Source organism: Branchiostoma belcheri, unplaced genomic scaffold (genome assembly GCF_001625305.1).
Source record: "Branchiostoma belcheri isolate BF01 breed outbred unplaced genomic scaffold, Haploidv18h27 scaffold6, whole genome shotgun sequence".
Classification (NCBI taxonomy): Eukaryota; Metazoa; Chordata; class Leptocardii; order Amphioxiformes; family Branchiostomatidae; genus Branchiostoma; species Branchiostoma belcheri.
In genome coordinates, this window is record NW_017804242.1 from 5,602,450 (window position 1) to 5,615,269 (window position 12,820).

Consider the following 12,820-nt stretch of genomic DNA (forward strand, 5'->3'; position numbering starts at 1 on the left):
TATATATATATATATATATATATATATATATATATATATATATATAAAAGTCCCCAGATAGAAACATACGAGTATGCCTTTTTCTTCTTGTTAAAAATGCGCCAATTCGAAACTTCATCAGTCAGTTACAAACATCAGATGTGGGAATGAGGTTTGGACATCATAATCCATCATCCTGGGGTCAGCCACAAGTGGGACGACCTAGTGGCCTGGAATATTTCATTTTATCCATATGCTTTTTTAATCACAACAATAAGCTTTAGCAAGTTGCTGTTAGCCTCTAAAATCTAACCAAACACCTGAAACCTTGGACACCTACAATTACTACAAATATACCTACACTCGCCTGCCTTACCATTAACTCATTTTACTTGTTGAGAAAATGTAACGGAGAGATCCTTCCTGCTTACAGATGGAGTCCAGATGTTTTTTTAGTAGCTCTAAGTTAACTGCCGTTCTAGCCTTAATGTTTGGTGCTTTAGAAGGTTAACAAATGCCAGCATCTACAACAGTGCAAATGACATTATTCAATGGAAGAAAAACCCACTAAAATGTCATACTTCATACCTACACTCACATTATACTGGTTATATTCATTTAAACGTTACAGCTGATGTGCAGAAATATTTTGACAAAGTCATCAATGAAGTCAGCCACAAGTGGGACGACCTGGCCAGGAAGTTAGGGTTCAACGAGAACAACATAAAAGGAATCAAGACAGATCAGCCTGATCAAGACCACAGGTGCAGAGAAGTGCTGGACAGGTGGAGAAACAGGGAGGGAAGGAAGGCTACTCTACAGGTTCTGAAGCAGGCACTTATCAACATTGATGAACAGGCCACTGCAGAGAGTTTGGAAGGTGCATAGTGATGCATACCGGTTCACTGGACTTGGATCCGGACTTGTAAGAATGTTTAGGTTCAAGTCCAAAAAAAACCTAAAAGTCAAGAACCGAGTCCGGACTTATTACCATAAAAGACCATTTCACATACCCCTTTTCTTTCCAAACCACCTAAAACCTTCTGTAGATTGTAAAATCTTTGCTGAAAAACGAAGACAACATTGCCATCAGGTATCGTCAAGTACCGGCCTCCATGTCATGTGGCCAAAGTTTCACCCAGACAACATTGCAAGGTTGCCAACATGTACATTTGTATACATGTATATGCCATGTATACAAGTCCGGAACTGAACCTAAACCTCTGGACTTGAATCCGGACCTGAACCTAAAATTGTGTTTAGGTATGCATCACTAAGGTGCGTTTACCTTTTCTCAGTCCAACATTATTTCATATACTTTGTTAACCGATAGTCAAGTAAGTCAAGATTTTACGCAAAATGTAAAGCCATGTACAACATAGAGTGGTGTCTTGATATTGCAGATTTTGAACTATAGCCATTAGCAAAATTAGAGTTAGTGCCTATCCTCTAGAAATAGAGAGAGGCCGGTATAGAAGTTTACGTGTATGTTAAAGAATTTGTAAAACTAAGTGTTAGGTCTGTGTACTGATGCGATATGCAGTACCAATACTGTACCGGAAAAATTGATTACTGGTAGGTACAGGCTAGGTCCAAAATACATGATCCCTCCGTACCAGTACTGTGCCTGAATAATTTCACACTAATTATATGCCTATTTGTGACCTGTAAAATGTGTAAATAGCTGGTAGCCATGGGTCCCAAAGTAAGGACAGCATGCTTAGGTTCTACATTTTGACATACTGGGATAGACTCGAAGATTACCGGTTTATCATCCCCTTACTGAATACTGGTGCCTGCACGACCAGGCTAGGTTGGACTGTGTCTGTGATCCTAAATTGAGTTAGTACCAGGAATTAAAGGAATATTTTAGTTATTTAGTTTATTTAATTCTAGTTACCCTAGTATTTCTTATATCTAATTTTTTATTGTAGATTGATCGACAATGTACTTATGTATTAATAAATCCGTGTTTGTCTTGTATATTGCGGCAAACTAGACAGAGAAAGCTAGGTCCCGCAATTGTATATGTTTGTCTTAAAATTTAAACTGAAACTGTTTATTCACATTGATTGGCAGCCAATATGCATTGCTTGGCTGAATTGCACAAGTGATTACATGATGATGTATGTGTCTATTGTGTATATTTGTATATGATGTCGCAATATCAGCTATCAGCTGCCTGGCGGCAACATTGTATTGCCATGTTGCAATTTCAAATAAATTTAAAAAAAAGGAATATTTTCATGATTGATGTGATTTGTGAACGTGTTTGCTTATTTAATGAATTAGAAAATAATAAAAGGAAAGCTAACGGCTGCAGGTACATTTCTTTTAAAACACGAACATGTTTACTTTAAATTTTGGTGACTATAGCAAAGACAACCTCATTGTAACATTAAAAGTTTCAACCACCTGTACATGAACCTTAATGTATATTTAGGATCATGTCCACAACAGTTGGAAGCTTCATTGCATTTGACAGCATTAACTACAACAATTAGAAGACCAGGATGATACGTTTTGTGTGGAAGTTAGTTACTGGAAAACCATTTAAAGAGATATCTTACTACTTTCAGTTGCACAAGTATCCAAACTCTTATCGTCTGAAATCCCGCCGATCTCATTGCCCCTCCCACAAAATGTAGAAATGCAAAACAAAAACTTTAAAGCTCTCTCATTGGTCGAACCACTACTTGCCACGTTGTCATTGGTAGAACTGCTTATTGTGTTGGGCAAGAAAAGAAAGAAGTGAAACGCAGGTCTAAAAATCGGTTGCAGACGCGTGAAATCTGACATTTTGGCTGTATGTCAAAGGTGCACAGGTAACTACTTTGGACTATTGACGCGCACTTGGATCAAACGTATACAGCGCTATCAAGGTAGCATTTTGCTGGGTTAGTGATGGTCTATTTTGATTGGATGAGGAAGTTAATTGAGTTATGGCCATCTATTTGCACACCCGACACCTGTGTACAAATGACAGGTGGTACAGTCCGTTCGACCTCGTGTGAGACGCACGCTGTTGTTAGAATTTTCTGTGCAACTTTGGGGGCATATTTTCGCCCTTTACCGTTTTTGCTCAGGAAAATTTTTATCGTAACGTCTGAAGTGAGTCTTGGGGATGTTTCTGTGGTGGAGTTTACGCCGTTCTTTGGATGTTTGAGGGAGAACATTCGCATTTTCTGACCCGGGCCGAAATTTCGACAAGAGAGGAAAATGGCGAGTCATGTCGGGAAGGACGGCGTGGTGTTGAGAATTCTTGTCTTCACAAGGTAAGACTACGAACTGTCCCGATAAATGTATTCTCAACAAAGTTGTAACCCTAACTTACGTATATTCTGTGCAAACTTGTGTGGTTCTACGCATTTTAATACCTCCAAGTTTTAAGCGGCTTTCCAGTAGTTCACCATTTTCTTGTTCTTTTCTGGGCATGTATTTGATGGCATGAGTTGGTTTTGTAGACTACCGAATGTCTTTCCAATTGTCGAGTGGTTTTGAGAAATTATTGGATAATTTTCAGAAGAAAAACTGGTAAAAATGTTTTGTTTGAAAATTCCGCCCACGTGGTCACCGCCTGTTGAAATGTGCCATACCTGGGCAGAATTAGACCTTCAAATTTTCCCGCCCAAAATGCATGTTTTCGGCTTTTACCGTTTTTGATAAGGAAAAATTTCTATCGTAACGTCTGAAGTAAGTCTTGGGGATGTTTCTGTGGTGGATTTTACGCCGGTCTTTGGATGGTTGAGTGAGAACATTCGTATTTTCTGACCCAGGTCGGAATTATGGACAAGAAAGGAAAATATGGCGACTGCCATGTCGGGAAAGACGGCGTGCACGTGGTGTTAAGAAGATTCGTCTTTACAAGGTAAGACAACGAACCATCCTGTTAAATGTATTTCCAACAAAGTTGTAACCCTAAATTACGTATATTCTGTGCAAACTTGTGTGGTTCTACGCATTTATCTCCGAGTTTTAAGCGGGTTTCCAGTCGCCGTTTCCAGTAGTTGACCATTTTACACAGTATTTTCTTGTTCTTTGCTGGGCATGTATCTGATGCGTGAGTTGATTTTGGAGACTACCGAATGTCTTTCCTATTGTCGAGTGGTTTTGAGAAATTATATTTTCAGACGAAAAACTGTGATAAAAATGTTTTGTTTGAAAATTCCGCCGACGTGCACGTGGTCTATTAAGCCTGTTGAAATGTGCCATACCTGGGCAGAATTAGACCTAAGTTTCCCGCCAAAAATGTCGCGTAAACAATTTCTTCAGAGGTGTACCGAATGTCTTTCCAATTGTCGAGTGGTTTTGAGAAATTATGGGATAATTTTCAGACGAAAAACTGTGGTAAAAATATTTTGTTTGAAAATTCCGCCCACATGGTCACCGCCTGTTGAAATGTGCCATTTACCTGGACAGAATTAGACCTTCAAATTTTCCCGCCAAAAATGTCGCGTAAACAATTTACAAGGCTTCAGGAGTAAAATATTCGGATGGGACATGACAAGTTAAGGTTTAATTAGTTCTCCATTTTAGCTTTGATATGAAGAAATTTGCACTGTACTCCGTCCACCATGGCTTTGGTGCATATTACCAACTCCGTTCTCTAGATAAATGATTCGCATACAACGTCATCTCCATCCTCTGTTAGCCTCCTTCGCAGTCTTGTTGGGCGTGGGCGTTATTTTTGTGAGCGACGCGAGTAATATGCGGCCGGGAGGGACGATTTGCTGCCGAGGGAGTTTTTGCCACGGAGAGAAGGTTTCCCGCTCCCTCGGCAGCAAATCGTCCCTCGCGGCCGCATATTACTCGCGTCCCTCACAAAAATAACGCCCACGCCCAACAAGACTGCGAAGGAGGCTAATCATCTGTATAGCCGGTATAAATGTAACCGCCCTTAGGCGTAACACACCGGCGTCCAACACTATATACAATGTAGCTAGAATCAGCCTATGAAAAAATGGAATCCGTTTTCTGTCAGCCACATCATATTTTTTGCCTCAGATATCAGTGTGATAGTGGTGTGTGACAATGGGATAGTGTTGATTCAAGGTATTAGTCAGAAAGTTGACTTTGGAAATCCTGTCTTACTGCACAGGTTGCCTTTAAAGGTTGAAACCTTTGAACATACATTCAACTACAGTGAGCTTGTTCATGATTTTAACAGCATGTGTATGGTGAAATAGTTCCAAGCCTCCAAAAGACATAAACATTGACAACTGCTTTATATTACAAGTTATATATAATAGGGGGTGATTTTAGATATATAGATGTATCTAGGACCCAACTATGTGCACTACACAAACTTTAAAAGCGATATTTTTCCACAACCACGATGCAAAAGGTTGTGGCCATGTACATGTAAGTTAGGTCATTTTTAGGTCCCAAGTCCCTCTCTAGTAGTAGATATAGTAGATTAAGTAGATCCTTTCAGCCAGGTAGGAAGTCTCTTCCCGTTGAGGCTGCTCATCGCTTTCACCGGATCGTCATTCCTGGCCTGTGCGGACAGTCCAGGGCCATATGGTCGTACATAACTGGGTGGTATTCCATATGCTTGTCTGGTCTATTTTTTAAATAATTTACCGAGGGTGCGGAAACCACCTCTCCAGGAAGACTATTCCACCAGGTGGCCATTCTACTTGTGAAGAATAATGCTCTTGTTCAGGCTGTGAGATCTTCTTCTTGTCTCCGTTTTTTGGTGGAAAAGGTTCTGTGTGTCAAACAGACCGTGCATATACTTGTACGTATTGATCAGGTCTCCCCTTATTCTCCTATAGACCAGTGTTGGGAGTTTTAGAGTTCTGAGTCTGTCTTCATACGGTAGGTTTCTTAGCCCAGGGACTCTTTTTGTGGCCCTTTTTTGGACCTTCTCAAGCTCAAGCATCAAGTTTTGCCTATACCAGACAGAGGCTCCGTATCCTAAATGTGGCCTAATCATGTCTTTAAACAGCAAGAGGAATACTTCTTGATCAATAAACTGGAAAGTTCTCCACAATAATCCTGTTTGCTGGTTTGCCTTGTTTGCAATTGTATGGTCCTTCAAGGCTAGGTCTTTGTCAACTAGTATACGTCGTCCTTTTCGATCCATCATGGTAATTCCTAGGGGGATATTCCCAGATTCATTTGCCATTGATATACTCAAAGACTGGGTTCCCCTTTCCAATTCGGAGCACTGTGCATTTCTCAGGGTGAAATTTTAATTGCCATTTTGTGGCCCATTCTTGCCAGTTTTATAGGTCTTGCTGTAGTTTTTCACAATCCCCCTCGTGTACAACTCTGAATATTTTGGTGTCATCTGCAAAAAGCCTTTTAGTTAACATGTTGCAACCTCAGGCATGTCATTGACAAATTGGGTACAAGAACACTCTGCATTGGACTTTGCTCAGTTTACCGGTATATTGATACATGTACTTATTTCTTGGTCGGAGCTGCGAGACTTTCTCATTTGAAGTTTTCTGCTGTTTTATATCCAATCTTGTCACACAAGTGTCAAACTAACATTGTCAGGTCTGTATTGTAAGTTAAGAGGCTGCAGACTGATGTTGACTCTTGTACAAACCTAAGATCACTCGTAAGGGGTTCCTCTCAGCATCAAAGTTTTATTAATTGGCAAAAGTACAGCGACTTTCAGAAGGTCGAATTAATATGTACTAGCAAGGACATTATACTTGGTACTAGTATTAGTAGTAATACATCAACATGTGTTGACTCAGCCTGTTGAGTCTGGTGTGTCACTTCATCTATTAAGTACTAAATACATGTATTCTATATATTTACCTATACAGAAAGCATTATCACCTAATGTAGTTGAATTTATCCTTGATACCCTCATGATACCATCTTCGGGATAGGAAGGCTTGTCTGTAGTAATCCCGGTCTCGAACTTTACTCAAGTGTTGTACTTCATACTCTCCCAATGTTTGTCTAACCGTGTCTTAAACTCGTTCACTATTTTTGAGTCGACTACAGACTGTGGCAGAGCATTCCAGTCACTAACAGTAACAACTCTGACACTGAAGGTCTGCCTTTTGACCCTTCCTCTGGCTAAGGGGACTTCAAGTTTACAGTTGTGCCCTCAACTATGTATGTATGTATATTTTGCCATTCATTGTACCAGCTACATCTGTTGCACAATAAAGTTCTTCTTCTTAACTGCTTTTGTCACTCATACTTAACTTAAATAGATCTTGCGGAATCTTTGTGCATCGCCTTTTGTACATATTTTGGATTTTAATGTTGGGATCACGAAAGTTAAAAGATTTTATCAACATTCTTGTCATAAACTTGTAAGTTTTGTGACATGATTTTCGGTGCAATCACTGTTTCAAATCCACTGACTTTTGTTTCTCTTTCTTCAAGATGTAAACGCGGAGACCGGACTGAGCGGAAGGAAGAACCAGACTTCTATTGGCAGATCTGTGTGAAAGAAGATGGGGAGGTGTGAGTATGTTTTCTTTATTAACAAGAGACAACACTCAACATGCACACATACACTCGCATTTCTCTCTTTTTCCCATTTCACTCTACTCTGAGGGTCGGCATGCCTTTTTTTTTGTGAGGAGTCATTAAACGTTAATCATAGCTGGCGACACAAAAAAAGTTGACTGCCAAATTGCCTAAAAATTGCTTTGGACCTTAGCTTTACACTTAAATTCTCCGAACCCGTAGTTGATTAAAATTTTCCCTCCAAAAAACGTTGCTGACTGCTTAGATTCCATGTCCTTATCCTGAATTGTCAGGGAATAGCCAATTGCCCCCAAATTGTCGCTTGGATATTTACACTTAAAATCTCCTCAACACGTACATTTTCCTGTCGAAAAAACTATGTATCTTAGCCAGCCAGCCGCTTCAATTCCAAGTCATTGAAAAATTCTTCATATTGTGTAGTTGAATATGCCAAATCGCCCCAAAATTGTCACTTTGGACCTTGTAGACTTAAATTTCCCCCTCAAAAAATTTGATATCTTAGCTGGCCACATTAATTTCACCCTCTGATTCCTTTTTAAGTTAATTTTCCCGCAAAAAAAAAAGCTAATTGGGACCTTCACCTGGTTAATTAATTGGATTAATTTTTCCCGCCAAAAAACTTAGTATATACACCACTCTAACCTTGAACTTGTGCGCCCACCTCCCCACACCTACCTTCTCCCACAGTTAAGTTACACTGTTCCAACACTGCTTTGGACTTGTCACTTCTCCAAACATGTAGTCACCACACTCTGCTACCCAAACACTTACTTGATCGAGTGTAGTTTTTCAGTCACATTAGACTTTAGAATGATCTCTTGCTCTCCTGGTCGGTCAATGCACTAAGTGTACTCCCCGGGGGATGTCTTTTTGGGAGACATTGATGCTTCGAAACATCAGTATACCAGTGCAATTGACTCGGCAGGAGAGCAAGAGATCATTCTAAAGTCTAATGTGACTGAAAAACTACACTCGATCAAGTAAGTGTTTGGGTACCAGAGTGTGGTGACTACATGTTTGGAGAAGCGACAAGTCCAAAGCAGTGTTGGAACAGTGTAACTTAACTGTGGGAGAAGGTAGGTGTGGGGAGGTGGGCGCACAAGTTCAAGGTTAGAGTGGTGTATATACTAAGTTTTTTGGCGGGAAAAATTAATCCAATTAATCAACCAGGTGAAGGTCCCAATTAGCTTTTTTTTTTACACAAATTGACACAAAAAAGAATCAGCGTAACAAACTTTACCAAGCTTTTGGGACAATTTGTTTTAAACAAATCTGAAGCAAATTTGTAGGCAATTTGGCATTCAACAAGACAAATTCTGTGAGGGCATTTTTTGCTGGAAAAATTAATGTTTGGGAAGGTTGGCCTGATGACTATTTGTGTTTGGGAGTTTGAGTGTAAGGGTGCAAAGCGTTTGTTGGAAAAGTATGAGTAAACCCACATACAGAAAGAGAGGAACTGTGTTGATCGCATGACAAACCTTGTTATCACTGTTAACAAATACATGTAGCAATTCAACTCTCCTGTTCCAAAATCCAGCCCTGGTCTCAAGTTCAGCAAGTTAAGTCTGTCAGCGTAACATTACTGTCAAACTCGACGAGCCCTGCATTTTGCAACAGGATGTAAAACTGCTAGCCTGGGTGCCACCCTATTTGTATGCCGGGGCTCCCATTATACTCCCCAAGAAATATTATAAAATGTATGGGAGCCCCGGCATACAAATAGGATGGTACCCAGGCTAGCAGTTCTAACGTCCTGTTGCAAAATGCAGGGTTCGTCTCGTGTTGATTATCTCGTAGAGTTTGACAGTAATGTTACGCTGACAGACTTTATTTGATGAGCTTGAGACTAGGTCAGGATATTGGAACAGGAGAGTTGAATTGCTACATGCATTTGTTACCAGTGATAACAAGTTTATCTACTACATGACTTCAAAAGCAATCAGCAAAACAAAACTACACCCATTATTTCCTGTCATTGTTTAAGTTCTAAACTTCTTTCCTTGAAGATAAACTACTTAACTTCCGCAACTTGAATGCAGGCTACATTTTATCGGACAAGCTTTTACAATAAGGTGTTAACCTCTCACTGCAACAGTCTGTCTACTGTTATAATGTTTGTTACACTACCTAAAATTTCCACAACTTACTACATTTCACTGCAACTCAGTTTTCTGTTCTTTCTGTTGTACTACCTAAGAAATGACTGCAGTTAAATTTTAAGTCATTTTGAATTTGAGAGTGTAATCCTCTTAACGAAAAGGCTCTTTCTTATTCAGAATCTGATGTGAAAAATGCTGTCGCCACTCTAAGACTAGATATGAGCTAAATCACGAATCTACCATACGTTCCTTTCTTCAATTTTCTACCTTGCTCACAATATGTTTCACAATAAATGTAACACAACACTGGTTCTGGTTGATGAGTCTTGGAAGAAATTAAGCTGCATGTTTTGAGAGTTCTGCAACCGTTACGTTAAGTTTAGATGGAGCCGCATATAAGACAAGAAATTGTCGTTTCGACAACATTTTGCAAGTTTTCTGGATTTCATAGGGAAGAACAAATGAGTGTTTGTTGTCATTTTATAGCCACTGACTTGCTGAACAAAATATTAATGTTTTAGAGTCATGACTGTAGTAAACTTGTCTTTACTAAGTGTTGCTCAGTTTTAACAGCTGTACTTATGCTCCCTTGCTCCTAAAAGATAAACTTCAAGGTAAAAACCGTGGATCTTTTGAGATAAAAGCCAAAGTGAGATGTTACTTCAAATGTTTCAGAATGTAATATTTTGCAGAGACCATAAGTGTAGGGGAAGGAGATCCACCTCACCATCACTGGACACTGGACTTTCATCAACCCTCACTGGAACTCCAGATCTGTCTACAATTTTGTTTATTGTTTTACTACCTAAACTATGTAAGACATAACATTTAAAGTCAAAGGCAACTTAACTGTACATGTTTGTATCCAATCCTTGCGGAAAAACAATGTGCTTTATTTTGCTGATTCCTTAACTCAATTCCTCCCTTTCAAACAAGACACACAGCTTACCTGTAATACATTCACTCTACAGAAAGAGAGCACAACATTGCCTTTTTACATTTTCTGTGAAGAAATAGGACACATTTTCAGAAATCATTATGTGACCAAAGTATTTTCCCTGAAATCCACTTCATCATGGACGAAATTATATTTGAATGATATTAAATATATCATGCAGTAATTACATATAATTACATACTGCAGTTGTTTCGAAATAAAACATTGTGGAATCATGCCTACATTTATGAATACCTTGTGTTTTTTTTTTAATTATTTTAATATGAATAATCTTGATTATGTTTCAACTATCCTTAGACACATTGCAGAACAATAGACATCGTATAGAATTTCAGGTAATTCAGGGTCAGCCTTTAGATTCGTATGCTTTTTGCAAAGTCAAAACTGTGAGCATATTGCAAGATTACCAAATTACATGTTATCTTAAAATTTTACAGATTTAGAAATTAAAATGTTTAAGTTCAAACGTAATGGGCAATTTCGGCAAGGACTTCAAAAATGTTAATCATAGCTTTCTCATAATTTTATGAACCACAACAACTTTCAAATTTATGTTCTGGATTTTCCATATACATACAAGAAATTTGTGACTTAGCATTTTGTACTGTCATATGTTCCAGGTCTTGTTATTTTAACAATAATTAAACAATACTGTGAGCTACCATGAAAGTGCCAATATTTGACTGCATGCATGCATCTCAACACCTGTAAACATGAACAGCTAAAAATCAGGATCATCATGAAAATGTCTCTTTATTCCGGCTAACTTTCAATTTTTGAGTGCTAGACAACATTCATCTCTAAACATTGTTGCTTTGCTGATTGTTTAGAATACATAAAGGACAATTTTTATTTCAGAAATGGTTTTTAAAAAGGTGGCTGTGGATCATGATGAAGAGGATACCAGGTAAAACAGTTTGATCACAAATGCTTCTGAAAACATCCCATTGCTATACAGAATAAAACAACAGACAATATTGCAAGTGCTCTCCTCAATAGGAAAATGTACTGACTGTTCTCCGCCATATCGACAAAATGTTAGTCACAACCTTAACCTAGATATTATTAGTATAAGAAATGTGAACTCTTTCAGAAATGACAACAAATATAGAAGGGAGGGCCAGTTTCAACAATACAGGTGTTTTAAACTAGAAATTCAGAGGATCACAAACATGCCCTTTCCCAACATCTTTCACTGTCAATTCTAAGGGTCTGCATGGGAGGTCCTGATCACGCTTTGCGCTAAATTCTGGAAGGCAGCTACCACGGTTTACTCTTCATTCGTGCAGTCTGTTTGCTTTACACACGTAGATTACATTTAATGTTAAATCCGAGTTTTTTTACCACCAATTATGCAAATTCAAATGGCAAGGCACAAAATTGTGCAAAGGAGCAACCCCATATTGCACGTCACTTGTACAGGCTCGATTTTTTTTATGAGGATTATTTACGTTTAAATGGAAAATAGAACGACCCGGCTTGAAATCATGCAAACCTACATTTGTAAAACGAGCGATTACGCATTGCGGCATGCAAACCCCATTTTGAAAGAGTTCTATATATAAAAGGAAACTCACGGTCAAGTCCGATGTTCTCTTGTCTCGTAGCTGGTGACAGGTCCCTCAGAAACACAGGTACATCCTCCTGGAATAGACAGGAACACAGATCCTCCTGGAATGTGATCCGGTGCACAGGTCCAACAGGAACACAGACAGGTCCTCCAGGACAGGTACACAGGAAAGCTGACAGGTCCCACAACACACACAGGAGCATGGACAGGTCCCATATGGTCAGGTATACAGCATCAGCTTCCCAAACCTAGGGTGTAAAAGAAATACACATTCAGAAAAGTCACAGGCCAAATTTACATGCATCAACAATATTCACAGAACATATACGTCAGCTCACAGTTTCCACAGCACACACAGGAGCATGGACAGGTCCCACATGGTCAGGTATACAGTATTCGCTTCCCAAACCTGGGGTGTAAAAGACAAACACATTCAGTAAAATTATCATATGCCAAAGTTACATATATCAAGTCATACAAGTCAAACACGATACATCCTACATTCTAATATTAAAAACATTTGTCAAAAAAAACATGACCAAACAACAATTACATAAAAATACAGCTCACAGAACATTCCAGATCAAAACAATCCATACAACAAGTTTGCACATATTTTGACAGAATATTGCCAGCTACAGAAATATCATACTATCATAGCCAAAAACAGCATCTACTCCAGGGCATGAAATACAATCTACTACACTAGTAAGCAGTTCAATACAGTAACCAACAACACGTGAAATT

The 12,820-nt window shown here is 38.9% G+C and overlaps 1 protein-coding gene across 1 annotated transcript in view; it reads left to right on the forward strand.

The window, feature by feature from the left end:
• The window catches only part of LOC109482354 (tumor necrosis factor receptor superfamily member 10A-like), a 3,236-nt gene extending 2,283 nt beyond the window's left edge, over positions 1-953 (forward strand). Inside the window, exon 2 of the mRNA XM_019785041.1 lies at positions 611-953. Coding sequence (XP_019640600.1) covers positions 611-867 — 257 coding nt within the window. The 3' untranslated portion in view covers positions 868-953. The remainder of the gene's footprint in view (positions 1-610) is intronic.
• The last annotated feature ends 11,867 nt before the right edge of the window (positions 954-12,820 follow it).